The sequence below is a fragment of the Salarias fasciatus genome, chromosome 16 (assembly GCF_902148845.1).
Source record: "Salarias fasciatus chromosome 16, fSalaFa1.1, whole genome shotgun sequence".
Lineage (NCBI taxonomy): Eukaryota > Metazoa > Chordata > Actinopteri > Blenniiformes > Blenniidae > Salarias > Salarias fasciatus.
The window spans coordinates 14,476,167-14,496,150 of NC_043760.1; the positions used below are offsets into that span (position 1 = coordinate 14,476,167).

The 19,984-nt window shown below is 41.6% G+C and overlaps 1 protein-coding gene across 1 annotated transcript; it reads left to right on the plus strand.

Annotated features, from left to right (window-relative positions):
- Positions 1-3,751: 3,751 nt before the first annotated feature.
- On the plus strand, positions 3,752-15,875 carry LOC115403422 (lactase-phlorizin hydrolase-like). The gene is made up of 13 exons (XM_030112305.1): positions 3,752-4,405; positions 4,492-5,140; positions 5,227-6,786; positions 7,050-7,318; positions 7,444-7,734; positions 8,183-8,381; positions 8,489-8,679; positions 8,795-8,901; positions 9,091-9,225; positions 9,339-9,562; positions 9,723-9,953; positions 10,056-10,187; positions 15,787-15,875. Exons 1-13 carry the CDS (start codon positions 3,752-3,754, stop codon positions 15,873-15,875), a joined length of 4,731 nt encoding a protein of 1,576 aa, XP_029968165.1.
- Positions 15,876-19,984: the final 4,109 nt, after the last annotated feature.

A 19,984-nucleotide genomic window follows, 5' to 3' on the forward strand; every position in this document is an offset into this window, starting at 1 on the left:
TAAATTTTACTGCTTTGAAATCAATTAGAACGTACCTCCCAGAAACAAGTGACATATACGTACCATTACAAGTAACAGATGTGAAGACATCAAGTAAATGTTACTTCATTATCATAAAGTTAGAAGTTATATTTATTTAAAATAATCAAGTAAAGTGAATTACTTTTTTTTCCAGACAGCAACATAATATTAACATTATAAATCTGTATTTAATGTTATGAAATAATTAAGTAGTTTTTATTTGTTGAACAATTCATTACTCATTTTTTAAGTTGATTTACTCACTGTAATTTTGTAAATGTTAATTTTCTTTCAGCCAGTCTCCAGCCACTCAATCCAGCAACTCGGGATTAGTGCACTTTGAGGTTTGCAAATTACAACCTTTAGGTGTTAAAACATCAACAACTAAAAAAAGTAGCTATTAAACAGAATAAAATGTTAACTTTATCTTTTGCATACATCTGTAAACAAGAATGACAGAAAAAAACCAGGTGCATTAGTCTACACAAAATGGGAAACAAACTTTCCAAAGTTAGTTAGCCAGGGCACAGGTGAACTCAGAGGTGAGCTGCCAATTCTTAACAACGGTATAAGCAGAACATCATTTACCATTTTACAGTTTCACAAATACCTAAAAAGTTTGGATTTTTTTGTTCCAAGTGTATATATCAAGAGTGAAGGTCCATATCAAGACAAGCTGCTGTACTGCTGAATGTAAACACAGGGTCCAAAAGAGGTGACATGCTTGCTGTGATGACAGCATTTAAGACAGCAACTTCGATTTTAATGTTTGTACTTCTGGGACAACTTGATCCCATCCAGCTCCAGGAAATGTTTCTGAAACACCTCAAAAGTGCTGGCAGATATGCAAGGTTGAGGGCATAAATCAGACTTATAAGCAGTGCACAAGCTTTAGAAGTAGCCCCGCATCCTGGCAACATATCCTTGCCTTCAAGAAGGATGGACACATCGACAGGATCCTCTCCATCAGCCCAATGGACGACCAGGATTTTGAAGATGTGCTGAGTGGCATCACTGTGGCTATCCACCTGCATAAAATATACATAAAGCATAAGTCAAACAAACAGAATCATTCAAAGTGACTTCATCATCAGAGAAAAATGCACACCTGTGCTAAAAAACCATTAAGCATACCACTGATTACACTAAATTGAGTTTACATAAGAGTCAATGAGCTATTCAGCAAGTTCAGCCACATTTAAAAGAAAAAATAAAACCTAGGTTTACGTACTAATGTTGGTGTAAGAATGGTGTTGGAGCCACTGTCTTTCATTTTTTGTTGTTTATGGAATAAACTAGCCATACATTCATTTATATACAGTTTAAAGAGCAGGCAGCACTGTGGTCAAAATCAGATAAGTAAAGTTCCAGGTAATGTGTCACGGTGTGTGTGACAGGAGAGCAAATAATTTTCTGTCAGTGTGTTTGCATGACAGTGTGTTGCTGAGTAATTAGCAGACAAGAGAATGTCATTCCTATATTTACATATACGTAGTTAGCTCACAGACAAGCTAGCACGTTTAAGATACATTCTGGTGCATTTAAATAACTTACTCATTACACATTACCAGCTCCATAAGTTACTCAAGATAACTTTTTTTCCCGTGGGAGCGTTCCACCTTTGACAAATATTAATCTCCATCTCTTTGATAATTCAATTTGATAACCACAATAATTAATTTTATGAGGTGCAATTACTATTGCAACAACACATCATCAGTAGGGTAAAACTAACCTGTCTCACAACGATTACTGTTCCACTACATTAAGTGAAATGTCATTTATCTCTGCTTTATATTAGCTCCACTGATTAACCAAGCACAAGTTAAAAGCAAACGTCATTAAATGGAGTGAAACAACTAATATTAGCAGAGCTGTCCTGCACTAGTAGCACGTTACAAACACTGAAATATTATTTGGTTGGCTTACTCCACTGATTTATCACGCATAACTTAAAAATTAGCTTCATAAAGTAAAGTGGAACAGCTAAAGTTTGTGTAGCTCTCCTTCGCAGGTCGCACCAGGTGTGGATGCCGTTGTCTTAATTCTGGTCACGTTAGCCAACATGATTAAAACTAAGATTAATGCACGTGAGAAACTATCTCACGGATCAATATGTTGTCTAGGGTGACCATATTTTGAATTTCAAAAAAGAGGACCGATGCTAACGCATGTTTCTGATACCTGGTCTTGGAATAAACATCCTGACGCTACCAAATGCCTCTGGACTTCTTTCAAGCATATTACAGAGATTAATATTTTGGTTGTTTTGCTGACCTCTGAACTGAAAGCTCGTTTATGGCTGCCACGTGCATGCGCAGCACGGCTCATTGTTTCCGGGGCAACCTGAGGCTACACACAGTGCTTTTTTCCAGTGTAGTGTAAAATGGACGATTATCTGTCGGATAAAGATGCTGTGGACGAGAACTTTGAATGATTTTCTCTTTAGCAACAGCAGCATTAGCATTTAGCATCGGCACTCGAAAACACACACACACAACAACACTGCGGCTTCCGTAGCCCCTGCTTACGTCACACTACCGCCTAGACATATAGACATAGATATCTAGATGTAGGTGTCTAGATAAGCGTGCCCACCAAGTAGTTCATTCAAATCGAACATATATCTGCATATATGACATATCTCGCGACACCGGGCTGTCGTGGAGGAGAGGCGTGAGCGGACCATGATGAAATATTGGTGAAACTAATGAGTTTTTGGATTAAAGCCATTTTAGGAGCGGCTATACACATGTCTGCTAACAGTATAGGGATATGCGCCGCTCGATTCTGGATCAAAATTTCTCCCGAAGCAATGTTCGGATCATAAAAGCCTTCTGGGTGAGTATATCGTTGTACTTCATTCTATAAACATCATGAAAACTGTTTAAACCGAACTTATCCTTGAAAGGTGCATTAAGTAGTTTGCACGTTTTATGCAAAACAGCGCCCCCTGCAGGCCTTGGGCGTAATGCAGCTTAGTGAAAAACTCGTGCCTGTGGCTCGCGTGCACGGAAGAGGGGAACTCCTTCTTCGCTCGTTTAGTAGCGCTCAAGTAACATTTAAGTTTCTTTTACCTGGTGGAGTCTGTGCTGGAGTTGTGGCAGTGCCAGAAGCCAGTCTTTTCTTACTTTCTGGAAGATCCTGCTCAGTTGTTGCTCACTAAGCATCTGACGGAGTAATGGCGGACAAAATGAAACTTAACCAGCCGGAGCGCGCATTACGTCATTCCTTTCAAATTCTCCCCAAAAAAATGCTGGTGCCGGACCGGCACTGCAACTTTCAAGTGACAATTTAGCGCTGCTGGAGGTTCTTGTAATGAATATGTCAGGGCACATTGAACATATGTGTAATGTGTACGTATGTGTAATGTCTAAAAATGTGTAACATATTTATGGAGGAAAATAAGTATTTTTAAGGTTGTAAAACTCCTTAATACACCTTTAAGTAAATGCATGTGAAAATCAGATGTTATAACTGCTCAGCTCACAAACAACATGGTTAAAGCTTGTAACATAGGAAAATTGTCTTTTGAATAAGATGAAAATTGTGTTTTACAACAGTAAAAACATGTTGCAAAAGCAGTTATGTATGGACATAAAAAACAAAGAGCAACATTGAGGATGAGATAATTAAATGAGAATATATTTTTGTGATGAAAAAGAGAGGCGAACAGTTTTTTCAAGTCATTCTCTTGATTGCAACCTGCAGTGTTCCAGACGTCGGGAAGATGAGTGACCTCAGAAACAATTACCAAACTGTGTGGGACAAGTTTAGAGATCAAACTGCAGCTGATCGAGATGCTTTCCTGACTGACTCATTCCCTGCTGGCTTCCAGTGGGCCACATCCACTGAGTCCTTCAAGGTTGAAGGAGGATGGTCAGAGGGAGGAAAGGGTGAGACCATTTGGGACCGCTTCGGGCATGAAGCTCGAGCTTTTGAAAATCAAACTGCAGACACAGCATGTGACAGTTACCGTAAGGTGGATTACGAACTGTACCTCCTGCGAGGTCTTCAAGTCAACACCTTCCAGTTTTCTATCTCCTGGGCCCGCATTTTCCCTTCAGGCCACAAAGACAGCCTATCAGAGGATGGGGTTCTCTACTATAACAGCCTCATCGACGCTCTCATTGAATCAGGCATCAAACCTATTGTCACTCTCTACCACTGGGATCTGCCCCAGGTTCTCCAGGACAGAGGTGGGTGGACTGACGCTTCCATTGTCGAGGCCTTCAAAGAGTATGCAGATTTTTGTTTTTCTACATTTGGGGACCGGGTCAAGACCTGGAACACATTCAGTAGTCCCTGGGTGGTGAGCCATGCTGGATATGGCACCGGTGAACATGCTCCTAGTGTCAAGGACTACGTGACTGCAGCCTATCAGGTGATAATAAAACTCATAATAAACATCTTGGTGTTTCACTGGGGGTGAGGTCCATTCAACTTATACTTGTTTTTGCATTTGTTCAGGTCACTCACAATATTCTGAAGTCCCATGCTGAAGCCTGGCATGTCTACAATGACAAGTACAGAACGGCACAAGGAGGTCAAGTGGGCATCGCATTAAACTCTGACTGGGCAGAACCTGCAGATCCCCACAAATCTGAAGATGTTGCTGCTGCAGAGCGCTACCTTGAGTTTATGCTGGGCTGGTTTGCACATCCCATATTTGGAGCCGGAGACTATCCTTCAATTCTGAAAACTCAAATTGAAGCGAAAAGAGCAGCATGTCCATCCTCTGTGCCTGCAATACTACCAACATTCACTTCTGAAGAGGTGAAGAGAATCGCCGGCACGGCTGACTTTTTCGGACTGAACCATTACACCTCCCGGGTAATCACACATGTTAATGGTGGCTGCGTCGCAGGTCCTGAGGGGGTGGGTAACTTCAGATCAGCTGTGCACCCCTCAGGGAGCTCCACAGCCTCTGACTGGATCTCCTCTGTGCCTTGGGGCCTGAGAAGGCTTCTAAACTACATTTCAACAGTGTACTTACAAACTAGGAAAGTACCAATCTATATAACTGGGAATGGGATGCCAACAGAGAACACTGGGGACGTCATCAATGATCAAAGCAGAATACAGTACCTGAGGAGCTACATCAACGAGGCTTTGAAAGGTATGTTGAGAATAACTCTTTAATTCATTTAAAAAATGTTTTAACACAGTATTGTGACTAAATATCTGCATTTCTTTTCCCAACAGCTGTAAAACAGGACAGTGTAGACGTGCAGAGATTTACTGTACAGTCACTTCTGGATGGCTTTGAAGGTCCACAAGGCTACAGCGAACGTTTTGGTCTGCATTATGTCAACTTTGATGACCCTGACAGACCCAGGACCCCAAGACAGTCTGCCTACTTTTACTCAGAGGTCATTGAGAAAAATGGTTTTGCTCCACAAAACACAGTCTTTCATAGTTCACAAGGGAAATACCTAAAGTCAGATAAATTAGAACCACTGCCACCCTCCACCGTCCCATCCAGTGCCAAAGAAGTTTGGAGTAGATTCTCAGGTCAGTCTGTTTTGGACATTAAGAAATATTACTATGGCACCTTCCCAGAAGACTTCAGCTGGGGTGTTTCAACCTCAGCTTACCAGATTGAAGGTGGCTGGAATGCTGATGGGAAAGGGCCCAGTGTCTGGGATACCTTTGCTAATGCACAAGGTAGTGGTATCCCTGAGGACGCCACTGGAAATGTAGCCTGTGATAGTTACAACAGATTCAATGAAGATCTTTACATGCTGCGAGGTCTGAGGGTCAACTCATACAGATTTTCTATTTCCTGGTCCAGGATCTTTCCTAATGGAAGGCTTTCCTCCCTGAACCAGAAAGGGGTTGACTACTACAACAATGTCATTAACAGCCTTGTAGCAGCAAATATCTCCCCGATAGTAACACTTTATCATTATGACCTCCCTACTGCTTTGCAAATTGAGCTGAATGGCTGGGAAAATCCTGAAATGATTAATATTTTTAATGACTATGCTGACTTCTGTTATGCCACTTTTGGAGACAGAGTGAAATTTTGGATAACTTTCCAGCAGCCTTACACAATTGCTTGGTTAGGATATGGAACTGGACAATATCCTCCAAGGATTACAAATCCAGGAACAGCACCATACCAAGTTGCACACAACCTGATTAAAGCTCACGCTACAGCTTACCATACATATGATGATAAGTATCGTGCTTCCCAAGGTGGCAAAGTCTCCATTGCCCTGAATGCTGAGTGGTTTGAGCCTACTGACGCTAATAATCCCCGTGAAGTCGATGCTGCTGACCGTGCAATGCAATTCCAATTAGGTTGGTTTGCCCACCCCATTTTTAAGAATGGTGACTATCCTGATGCAATGAAGTGGCAAGTTGGAAACAAAAGTGAACTCCAAGGTCTGTCAGAGTCAAGATTGCCTTCCTTCACTTCAGCTGAAAAGGTCATAATCAGGGGAACTGCTGATGTGTTTTGTACAAATCATTATACCTCAAGAATAGCAGGCCATGCAATAAACGCAATTAACCCCCCATCCATGGAGAATGACTATGACTTTACACTGACCGAGATGTTGGATCAACCAACCACGCCTATCCCAAATGTGAGATCTGTGTCTCATGGCTTGAGAAGACTCCTCAACTGGATCAAAGAGGAATATGGAAATCCAGAGATTTACATTACTGAGAATGGAGAGGCTTCTAATGTTGTGACCATATATGATGACCCGGACAGAAATTTTTTCTTCCAAACTTACATTGTTGAGGCTCTAAAGGGTGAGTGTGCACATCAGTTTTTGTAATATTTTTGTTAAGTTCCATAATGCAGTGAATATTTGATCGACACATACATTTTTTTTTGTTTTTCAAATTTTTGTGAAACTTACAACCACTTCATGTTACTTTTTTCACTTTTTGTGACTTTTGTAGTAGTCACTATACTATATGAGATAACAAGTCATAATACATAATTTGTTTGACAGTGTCAGTGACCTTTTTAAATGTTGTTGGTCATTTCTGTCGTGTCATTTATCATACAGCTCATAATCTGGATGGAGTGAATGTGAAAGGATACGTGGCAACATCTCTCATGGATTCTTTTGAGTGGACCAGAGGATACCAACAATGGTTTGGTCTGCACTACGTAGATTTCAAAAATCCCAACCTGCCAAGGACACCAAAGCGCTCAGCACATTTATACGCTGATATGATAAAGAATAATGGCTTCCCAATTCCAGAGGAAGAGAAATTTCTTTATGCTAATTTTCCTGAAGACTTCCGCTGGAGCACTGCCAGCTCTGCTCATCAGGTAGGCCAACGCCATCATCTTTTCAACAGCAACACACAATAATTCATCCTTCAGCAGTGAAAACCTTTTTGAGTGGAACTGAAATGTGGTCTTGTGTGAATAGTTTTGATTTCTTTTCATTTCAGATTGAAGGAGCCTGGAGAACCAATGGAAAAGGAATGAGCATCTGGGATGAGTTTTCTCACACTCCTAACAAGGTGGACGCTGGTGATACTGCCGATCGTGCCTGTGACAGCTACAACAAGATTGCCGAGGATGTGCAAGTGCTCAAGACGTTGAAAGTTTCAAGCTATCGATTTTCCATCGCCTGGCCCAGAATCCTCCCTGATGGCACGAACAAACACATCAGTGAAGAGGGAGTGAACTACTACAGCAGATTGATCGATGCCTTGATTGCAGAAAACATCGAACCACAGGTAGGTTTTGACACTGTCTGGATCTCTAACAGACAGATTGGATCTTTATATTTGATATTGTTTTTGCAATGTGTCGCATTTGATTAGACATCTACTTTGGCGAATGAAGTCAAAAACAAGCACAAGCTGTTTTGATTTGATGGGGATATGACAACAGTTGCAACCAAAGTTAATGAGATGTTGGAAAAAAAAATATCAAGACAGTGGCGTGGTGGTCATTGCACTACATCTTCTCATCTGTCTGAAAAAAAAAGCTTGTCACACTCGTGTTAAAATAAAGCTGGTATATAAGCTGATATGACGTTTAATATGCCAAAGAGGATCATGTTCTGGTTTGGGCCACACAATATTAAAATAGAAATGAACAAACAAAAAAGGGAATCACTTCTATCACTCCTCTGTGTTGGCTCCCACACTTCCACCTGTAAACACTATCCTTAATTTTCAGGTTACCTTGTACCACTGGGACCTTCCATTGCCTCTCCAGAAAGTGGGAGGCTGGGAGAATGAAACCATCGTCCAGCGTTTCACAGAATATGCTGATGTTGTGTTTAGCAGACTCGGACACAAAGTGAAGTTTTGGATCACTCACAATGAACCGTACATTGTGGTCAACCTTGGCTATGGATATGGCAATTTTCCTCCAGGTAACACATTCGTCTGTGTCAAATGAACTGTTCTATGAACAATTGGAAACATTTTCACTTCAGCTTTCCTAAAACACAATGAATTTTTTTTGTTGTTGTTGTTACAGGTAGGGTAAACAGGCAGTACATTGCAGCTCACAACCTGATCAAGTCCCACGCTGAGGTTTGGCATCTTTATAATGACAAGTATCGTGCAACACAAAAGGGACTCATCTCCATCACCCTCAATTCGGACTTCTCATATCCAAGAAATAAGTACAACAATGAGGACTGGGTTGCAGCTGAACGATACATGCAGGTACAGAAATACATGTCAACCTTAAAACTGTCTTTGCTATTTGGCCTGGTGTTACCTCCTCCACTGCTTCCCGAACCTGCTCATTTCATCAGATGACCTATGATTTCTTCCACAGTTCTTCCTTGGCTGGTTTGCTCATCCCATCTTTGTTGGCGATTATCCTGAGATGATGAAAACACGCGCTCGTGAAAGAAGCCTTGCTGGAGGACTTTCAGAATCTCGGTAAAAAATAAAAAAATGATGGTTGATTTTTGTAAAGAATAATCCTTATTGCCAGAGCATGCTGTTGAAGTTTATTCAGTCAAATCCCCCGTTGTCGTACTCATACTCCCATGCCACCAACATCTTGAACGTCATACATGTGAGAAGGCTCGTACCAAATGTGAACATTCATCTTTTCTTCTTTTGCAGTCTTCCAGAGTTCACCCCTGAGGAAATCCAGAGGATCAAGGGGACTCATGATTACTTTGGCCTGAACCATTACACATCAGTTCTTGCATTCCCAATCACCGTTCCACCTGAGTTCCAGGATTATGAAGCCGATAAGTAAGTTAAAGTCAAAAAAAGATATTGAGACCCATTGACTTTGGAGTTGATTGTCAGAAAAAGAAAAAGAAAAAAAACCAATTACACTCACTAATCTCTCATGAAATACACAGGGAAGTTGCAGTCATTTCTGACCGTGCGTGGATTGAAAGTGGCTCCCCCTGGCTGAGGATCACACCATTTGGATTCAGGAAACTCCTCAAATTCATCAAGGACAACTATGGAAACCCACCAATCTATGTGACCGAGAACGGGGTTTCGGAACGGGGAGAGGTGGACTTAAACGACGCTCACAGATCATACTATTACGAAAACTACATTAACCAAGCCTTGAAAGGTAATAAAGTGGACAGGGAACAAGAAGTAGACAAAACTATTAGAGCTTTATTGCAGAATATATTTAGTTTCTTATCAGATTTTTATGGAATCTTACTTGGTCACATTTTTAAATGTTTTTGAAGTATGTCTGAACTCGATCAATGTTGTTGTTTTTTCAGCCCGTCTTGTGGATGGAGCTGATGTGAGAGGATACACCGCCTGGTCATTAATGGATAACTTCGAGTGGCTTGCTGGCTACAGTGAGCGTTTTGGACTTTTCTATGTGAATTTCTCCGACACCAGCCTTCCACGAATCCCCAAAGCATCAGCATCTCGTTATGCCACCATCATCAAGTGCAACGGTTTCCCAGATCCAGCCAGTGGACCCCATGAGTGTTTGAAACCTGATGGTAAGATGTTGTCATAGTTAAGAAAAACCAAAAAAACAATGCAATAAGTCAGCAACTGGTGTACCAACATTCCCCATATTTTTTTCTGTTATCTCGCTCTAGTCACAACTACTCCCAGACCTTCTACTGCTACAACTGCTGCTCCTGGAACTACTACTCCTAGAACTGCTGCTCCTGGAACTACTACTCCTCGAACTGCTGCTCCTGGAACTACTACTCCTCGAACTACTCCTGGTTCGGCTGTTTCAACTACTCCTGGTTCCACTACTGCTACTACTACTAGTTCTGGTACTCAACTTCCCACTGTCAGGAATTTTTTGTTCCTTATTTATATATTTTATTTATTTACATTTTAAACAGAGGTATTGCCCCTTGAGATGAGCCATCTCGTTTTCAAGGGGGACCTCCACATTAACTGAAAATGAATCGTACAGGTGCAAAGTCAGAACAACAAATCTACTGTAGTGCAACAACAAGAACATCAAAACTAGAAACAACAAAAAGCAACGGAATAAACCCCCCCACCCACACACACACACACACACACACACACACACACAGACCTGCTCTCAATGTTCAACCAACCTTCAAGTCACTGTTTATACATCATACCATACTGCACTTGTATGACATTGCTCCAATAAAGACCCATCCAAGAATAATCTAATAGCAGTTACAGATGCTTTGAAGATGACTGTAAATGGCATGTCGAAACATCGATAGAGAAGTTATTGATCTGATATGAGTAGGAAGGTTAACTTTAAGTTGACCACTATGTTTTGTTTTTGTCTGTGGGATTATTCTGCTAAGAAATCTATGTAATGTCTACCTTTTTTGTTGTGCTGTTCAACATTGAACATGTGACAGTTAAGAAGCTGTGAATAATTTAATAAATATTACTTGTCAAATCTCTATGAGTTTCTGCCATTTTGTGAATGTTATGTTATCATCCACCAATGATAGAAAAATCATGTCTCACCCCTCTATACTCCAAGTAAGGATGAAACTGGATGGATGGATGGATGGAATGATGTACTTTTTCAAAGTGTCAGTGTTGCTGAATGACCTCTCGATCAGTTGTTTATTCAATGATTTAGGTATGAGTTTCATTACAAATGACTGAGGGATCCTTTCTGACTGAAAATAAAAATAAGGGAATAGGTTGCAAAAAAAGCTTCAAGATAGAAAAAGACTGTTATGCAAGTCATGCATTTTTTGTCAGGGTGGAAGGGGTCATATCATTCTTGTCTTTATCCATTCTTTTTCTTTCTTTCCCACTACTTAAATAAATCCATCAAATATGCTGATCATGAACATACTCAATTGCAGAGGTTTAGGTTGAGCTCTGACATCCTGACGTCCCCCTGACTTCATCGAAGTACTTGCACCCAATGGGTGCAAACAGTTTCTCACTGGGCATCAATCAAAACAGCTGATCCATTCATGGAATGAAACAACCTGGACACAGTGGGTGCACCCCGAGCTCTTACTATGAAGAAGATCACTTCTCTTCTTTCTTACTCGACATGTTTCATTACTATGTGTCACCAACCATTGTCGCTCTTGTAGTCTATGAACTCTTTCCCTCCTGGGGTCTATTTCACCAAGCAGGTTTTAAGAAAACTCTGTGTTCAATAACCCGGGGAAACTCTGAGATTTCCATTCCACAAAGGGAGATAACTCAAACCAGAGACAGAGGAGTAACTCCAGCCTGTTCCACGAGGAGAGGTAACTTAAACTGTCTGTCAGTTACCGCAGTAACACACTCTGTGACTCAAACCTGGTCGGAAGCAGGCTTTTCTCAGTCAACCCTGAAGTTTCTCTCTGGCTCCGCCCCCTTTCAGCCACACATGCTGTTCCATTTCCTCATTCATTCAGTCAGCTGGCGAGTTTTTGTGTAGCTGTCAAAATGTCATGTCCTTTTATCATCAATCCTGCAGATGAAGGAGCAGCATTACTGCAGCGTGATTTGAATATTCGCGGGGAGATTATTTACAGACCGTGCATAGATGTTTTGGCATTTCCGGACAGTTATCTTTTTGAACGGTACCGCTTCACGTCTCAATCCATACGCTACATTTCACAATCTTTTCCGTCCATATTTTGCTACATAACCAAACGTAGTCGCGCACTCACATCCCAGCAGATATTGTTTGTTGCGCTGCGGTTCTTCGCAAATGGGAGTTTTTTTATATAACATTGGTACGGCGGCCACCGTAGATTGGAGATGCAGAGCGCGTAGGAGTTTAAATCACCACCATCATTACCATCACAGCAAATAAAAGACATGACACACATTTAATTTTGTCTTCTTTATTTCCTACAAAAATAAAATAAAATAAAGGGTTTAGTTCATGTTCCAATAGTGAACATAATTCACTTGTGACCGTGAACCCACCTGCAACTTGTGCTCCAGTATCTCAATTTCCAATTTTGTCTTCTTCATCTGGAGGTCCAGATGCTGCTGTTCTTTATGGGATTTCTCTATCTTGTTAAGTACCGGTAAGTGGATTTTCAGTGTTGGCTAAATATCAAGCTCTATGTTCCACAGGAGTATTCAAAATTTTAATGGGAAGAGAACAATCAGTAACACACCTCTATGACTTTCTGGATCCTCTGTGAAGGCAGCAGACATGCGTCCTCCTCATCCTAGATAAATGACATCTTTCACTATATTTGCGTATATTTTTCCAAACTAACATTTGGCAAAAATATTTTGAGTATTTCCTCCTGACAGTTTCAAGGTTGGTTGTAAATGAAGGGGCTCCACCAGGCAGATAAAACCTTCATAATCTGGGCCAAAAGAAGAAAAGGACATGAAAGACAAGATAAATATTTGTATCAATAACATTTTTAAAATATTACACTCAAATAATAGAAAATAATATTAGATTAAATAGGATCAATTATTTAACATAACATGATATAGATTTGTGACGTGAAACAACTGCACAGTCCATCAGCCACTTAGTATTTATGCTACTTTACAATGTTAGATATGCTTAAAGTCCGAGTTAAGCAGAAATAAATTTGTGTTATGAGTTTGTCACACTGCATAAACATGTCATTAACCACTGAGCCAAATTTGAATGATTAAAAAAATTGCCAAGTACATAAAATAAGGTCTCAAAATCGTGTAAAAACAAGCACTTCTCTCTGCTGTGAAACGCTGGGGGCGTGTCAGTTAGAAGCGCTGGAGTGACGCCCACACGCGGGAGGGGAGCCGCCTCCAGCTGGGTCCGAGATGGACCCAGCCCTACCAATTTGAGCCATCAGAGCCAAAACTGAATCTGAGTCAGATGCTGAGAGTGCTCAGCCTCGTTCCTCACAGTGTCCATCAGAATGGTCATTTATTTGTTTTAATTAAACAGTGGGATTCCCCCGGTCTGCACCAGTTCTCAGTGCCAGCCGAGTCGACCCGCGGCTCCGGGCGGGGGAGCCGTGGGTCCGCGGCTGGGGAGATCCGCGGGAAGGGCCCGGCGCGCATCCAGAGTCGCCGCCGCCGACCCGACCCCCTCCGAAACTGATCCGCCTTCCGCGGCGGCGTCGGACACCGCCCCGCGGAGGAACCCCCGCGACCCCCGGGGAGAAGGCCTCCCGGACCCGGCGGCGCGGTCACGGGCCCGGGGTGAGCCGACGCCCCCCGGGGACGAGGGCAACCCACGAGGCGGGCCGTGCGGGTGTATTTAACTCACGGCAGCGTTACCCTGCACACTGTGGCACGCAGGGAAGATGCACGAGCGACATGGAGGTGACATGTTTGGTTAGCTGACTGGTTGACTGGTTAGCTAGCTGCAAACTGTCGTAGGAGATGCTATCCGAGACTCGAAAGCTAGTGGGAAAACCTCTGATGCGAATGCGCTAAATGTTTTTATATCGCTCAGCATCCGGGGGGCGGGTTTATGCCAATGAGGGCCGTGTTACGTAACGCGGCCCTCATTTCTGACCTGCTCATTAAATCCTGAACACAGAAGCGGTGAAAAAAGTCTGTGAAGTCTACCTCCAAAATTAAATCATAAATGGAGGAATGGCTTTTATATGTTGTAAAGAAACACATTTATGACTTATTTAAGGTGTTCAGAAGAAAATGGCTGATTTTGGTTAACTCGGACTTTAAAATGATGTACCTCAATGAGATAATGCCGAGGTCTTTTGAACAATGTGTTACCGCCGTTACTCCCAGTCTGTCCCCGAACCATAGTTGGGAGAGCTGGTTTATTTACCGTTGCTCGTTGCTGGGAACTGGCGCCCAGGGTTCCCGGTGGTGTAGAAGGAGTAAGAGAGACGAAGGAGGTGCTCCAGCGGTGCAACATTTATTTAGGGTCTCCACAGAGATAAACAATCCACAACTTGGGCCGGTAATTTTCTATGCACTGTTTAAGCTATTTTTAACTGAAATAAATCCTGCTGCTCACTCTGCGGCATCAATTCTCTCCCTCTTGCTACTGTGTCCGCCAAAACTTCCCTACGTCACCAGCACGGCGTATTTCTTAAAGGGCGATAGTAGCTCAGTTGGTAGAGCGGGTCGTCTTATAACCGGAAGGTTGGCGGTTTGATCCCTGCTCCCGCAGGCGTAAAACTGGCGTTGTGTCTTTGGGCAAGACACTTCACCCACCTTGCCTCGTATGAAAGTTGTGAGGGTGAATGGTTGTTGGTGGTTGGAGGGGCTGATGGCGCAGATTGGCAGCCTCGCTTCTGTCAGTCTGCCCCAGGGCAGCTGTGGCTACAGTCGTAGCTTACCACCACCAAGTATGGTGTGAAAGGGTTGATGTGATATTGCAGTGTGAAGTGCTTTGGGCTCTGTCAAGCAGGGTAAAAGCGCTATACAAGTGTAGTCCATTTAAAGGGACCCTGCTGGCTGGTAAGAAATGTTTTTATATTTCATCTTTAGCTGCTGCGCTTCTTCCGCGCGGGATTACAACTAAATGATACAGTTTCCCTGTAATAATATTTAATATTCAATAATATTCTGATATAAAGGACTACATTTAAACTTACGCATTGACACGGGCAGCTGCCATGGCATCTCCCTCTCCTTCGCTGCTGCCGCTCTCCGCTACTCTGTTGCCACGGTGACTTGTCGAATCGGCGCTCCATTGATGCTGGCTTTTTATAGTTGTCGTGCACGTGCTAAACTCCAGGTGAAACTACTTGAAGTTGAGTAATCCAACTCAAATCAGCTGTTGTGTAACTGAAAACCCAGCATTTTCCCTTTCAGAGGAGATCAACACAGAGTTCAGGATTTCACTCAGAGTTTTTTCAACCTGCTTGGTGAAATAGACCCCTGCAGCATTATTTGTATTATGGTATGTATCATTATGTAGTAACATTTCAGTTTTACTCAATTTAGCCAGTCATATTTTTCCCCAAAAACTTAATATAAGTCATTCTTGTCTAAACTATTCTTGCTGAGGACGCCAAGGAGCCATACTTGTTAAAAAAATGTCGACAGATACAGTATGCCACTATAACTTGACATGCAGCACAATTTAATTGATTAATTCCATCCATTTATTGTTTTTGTAATATTGTTTCCCAAACTAAAAACTCATTTATGTTTTTATGCACATTCCAGTCTATAAATAATATGTATTTTATTTTTGCATTAATATGAAATTATTTTCAAATATATTGTAATTTTTACATGATTTTTCTACTCCTGCTTTGACCATGAAATCAACTGGAATTAGGACGCCTTGTGTTTTATTGATCCAACTCTAGATCTAGTCTCAGACTGAAGGAGACGCTCTTTAATTAATGTCCAAGGCATTGAAAATGCTCATATTACGATGTGACCAACTCCACCTCCACTGCTGCTTCTGCTTCGTGGCAGTGTGGAAGGCAGAGGAACCAGCAACCTCCAGGACCAGTGGGACCGTTGGGACTCAGAACATCTTCGGGAGCCCCAGGAACAAGAAATGACTTTCTGGAGTTTTCTCGACAAATTATGGACTCATGCCTGGCAGGAGGGAATTATAGAGGCTGTATTAATCATGTTTAGAATTAAGAATCTAATACAATAAAAATATTTTAAATATAGCAATCAATGTGAATAATTTCTGGCATGCCATTGAAAGTACTTCGATTTAGAATTATATAATTTTTTTAAATTCTGGTTCATTATTTTTTGGAGCTATGTGAAGACTATGCAAGTTGTATTTTTTATTTTTTTTTTCTGGGGGTATTCAGTGTTTGTGGTATATTGGCAATGTATAATCAAACCACTATGTTTGAAGAACATTATCAAAGTCATGAAATCCATCCTTCGAAAATGTGTTCACTTCAGACAATAAAATCAGTTTACAACACGATGTGAGTCCAGAATTAATTTCCAATGTACAAATAACCCAAAGAGGCAATTCTCCATTGAACATTAATGACATTTTGTTAAACAAAAACAGGTATAGGTAATGTAAATCTCAACAAGGACAGTTAAACGAATATGAATTCAATTGACTTCATGAGTGATTGACGGAAAAGTGGAAGCTTCATGCTTCATTTATTACAGCCTGGTCTCTTCAGTCTGCTCTATTTTCATATTAAATACGGAGTGCTGAGGTAAAGCAGGACAATCTGACCAATCACAGAAGACTCTGCGGATCACCCAGCCGAAGAAACTTTGCGCAGGATAAGGGGGCCAGGCGAGTAAACTTTGTTCGGCCAGGAGGAGCTGTGCAAACAAAATGACGTCATATTCTTTAACTTAGTACATCTTTTTCAAGTTTACTTTTAATCTGCTCTGGAGATTTGAGGCAGTTTCAATGAAGACTCAATTCAACAGGTCTTCCTTTAGTGCACATTGAATAAAACCATCACAAGCATCAGGAAGCAAGACATGGCTCTACTTTTCTGCTCAGTTACAACATCCACACAAATACGGCCAAGCAGGGCAAGGACACATCTCCTCTGCTCCCACCTGATAATATACTATTCCCCGTCTCCAGGGTGACCATCCATCTCAACAGGATGTAAGAATCAGGCATGCTGGGTATTTGCTTTGCATGCTGCTCTCTCCTCACCACCTCTGATCAACAAGGGGTCTGTTTCGCATCTGAAACCCCAGAAACTGTCAGTGTGGGGTATGAGTCAGATGGGAGGAAAACACATGTGCTCATTGTCTCATGAAATGTTTTCAGGTCAAACTGATTAATGTGTGTAAAACTTTGATGAACTGCTCATATGAACACCTGAGTCAGACAACACTTTAATGAGATAAAACACTGGCAGAGGAAGGGTATCTCCTGTTTGTAAATATAGTTAAGCTGAAAACACTATATATATCTAAAGTTTTAGAAGGAACAAAACACCCCCTCATCTTTTTGTGTATTTGCTAATGTCTTGTATTTTGGGGAGAAGACACATGCAAGCCAGCAGATGGTGCTCTCAGCATGACTGTCAAGCCTAGATCAGTGGTTCTCAACTGGTCTGACTTGAGGACCCACCATCAGCCCTAACTGACCAGTCAGGAACCAAACCTCTGAACACTTAACTTCTCAAATTTACCAAATGACAGGACAGTTTGGACCTGAGAGAATGACCATAAAATCACAGTATGTCAACACAATAAACAAGTTCCATGATGAACTAAAACAACTAACAAGTGTTGACATTGCAGAGGGAAATATTCTTTTGTTTTTTTTCAAATAAAATGTATTTTCATATTGTCATTTCAAAAAGGCTCAAAATATGTAGCTTTAGGTGAGTAGCCACTTGATAGATAAATAAAACAACAGAATCTTGTTAAAACTATTCAGTCACTTATTCAGGCATTAATCATGAGGCTGGAACAACAACCACACATTTCATTACCAGACTTTTTCAACAGACTGTGTGTTTTCATGCAAAATACATGACATTAAAAGCACAGCTATGTTGAAGTATTCAAAAGAGGAAGAAGAATCTCAATTTATGTAGATCTAGCTGAAAAGAATAGAATAGAATAGAATAGAATAGAATAGAATAGAAATGATTTATTGTCATCATACATGGGGGGCTTGACAAAATCTAAGTAGCTGCCACAAAGCGCGGTGCATTGGCATGAAAAAATAAAACAACAATAAATAAAATAAAAAACAAATGTACACATGAAACAAGACTACAAAAGGAGTCTGGATATATACAGTTATTGCACACGAGATTTAAGTGACTTCACATTGATTATTGTTTTGAATTCAGGACTCTGACGGACCAAGGATAGAAACTGTTCATCGCCCTGATTGTCCTGTATTTTACGGATCTGAGTCTCTTCCCTGATGGCAGCAGGCTAAAAGCTGATGGCCAGGGTGGGTGGTGTCTGCCCAGATCCTTCTCGCTTTACTGATGCAGCGGGAGGTTGCGATGCTGTCCAGGGAAGGCAGAGAGCAGCCGATGATTCTCTCTGCCATTCTGGTGACCCTCTGCAGAGCCTTCCTGTTCGTAGCAGTGCAGGCTGGGAACCAGTCACACAGTACATCAGCCCTGATTCTATGGTGGCTTGACAGAAGGACACCTGCAGTCTTTCCTCCAGGTGGTTCCTCCTCAGCACCCTGAGGAAGTGGAGTCTCTGCTGCGCCTTTTTAACCAGTGCTGCTGTGTTGGCTGTCCAGGTGAGGTCCTCTGTTAAGTGGGTCCCCAGGAAGTTGAAGGAGGCCACTTTCTCCACACACACCCCATTGATGGGTAGTGGGGCATGGTTCCCTCTATGCTTCCTGAAATCAATGACCATCTCTTTGGTCTTCTTAGTGTTCAGCTCCAGGTTGTTCCTGAAGCGAGTGTCAACCTGCATTATAGGGAATTAGCACTACCTAGTGTTCGGGAGTACAAATGGACCTTCAAGACTTTTTTCCTGAACTTTTTTTTTTTTTTTCCACCTGGCAAGGCCCAGAACCCACCAGTTGAGAAACACTGGCCTGGAGGGGCAACTCGTGGGTGTATTTACAGAAAAAAAGTGAGCTATGGCCAAACTAACGTGTCTTCTCTTAATCTGTCCACAGTGTCAGAATACTCATTGTTTTTGTTAGAAGTTGTTTCATGTGAATTGTAACCCATTTTCTCACTGCTGAGAGGAAACAACTATGTGACTTAGGTTATTTTGGAATCTGTTTTGACCAGTGACGTGCGGTGAGGTTCATGGCTGGTGAGGCACTGACGTCATCAGTCAGATTGACAAACATGAAGCCTGCAGAGTAGCTTATTCACCATTTGACTGGCAACTGTTAACGTGTTTTGTTTAAAATTTCATATCAGCATTCTTTACATATACAAACTACAGCACAGAAAAAAGCACAGAAAAAACGTTTTTTATCGTCCTACCTTTACTTATAAATTAAGTCCATGCGCCGCTCCTTCTGAAGAAAAGCATCAATAACTTGTTTGTAGAAGTCCTCCTTATCTTTCTTCATTTTGAATATAATCCAAGCAATAGGAAAAACTATCTGGACGGCTGCATCTGACTTGCTAACTGTCTGCCGTGGTTTGCTGTCACTAATTCTATAGTTCTGCCGCTGTGGAGTAGTAAGAAGAATCCCTGGGGTAACCAGCGCCCCCTGGCATGAGGCAGGAGAACTGCGTGCCTCACCAAGTGCCTCTTCGCAGGCGCTTTATGAATGCTCAGCACAAGAAACACGTTATACACACATACAGTTGTTGATTTAAAAACACTGTATATTATATACATCCGCTAAACTATGTAAATTTAGTTCATATAATAAAAATATTTAAAAATTTAATAGCGACACACAGAGCGACAGTATTACCGTCTCACTGCAGTCATTGCGCAATCCATGGTGAGGCTCAGCCGGCTGCTGCCTCACAGCACGTCTCTTCTTAGTATTTGAACGGTAAATGTGAAAATTCAGCGATTTTGAAAAAAAAAAAAAAACATCTAAAAATGGCGAGGTTACATGGAAAATAACTTTAAAGTGCACATTGCTAAATAAATAGAACCACTTGATTTATTTTTTCATTTTATATTTTTTTCTTTCCGTGATGACAGGTGAGGCCGTGCCTCCCCTGCCTCCCCTGACTGCACGTCACTGGTGCAGTGGTTTTTA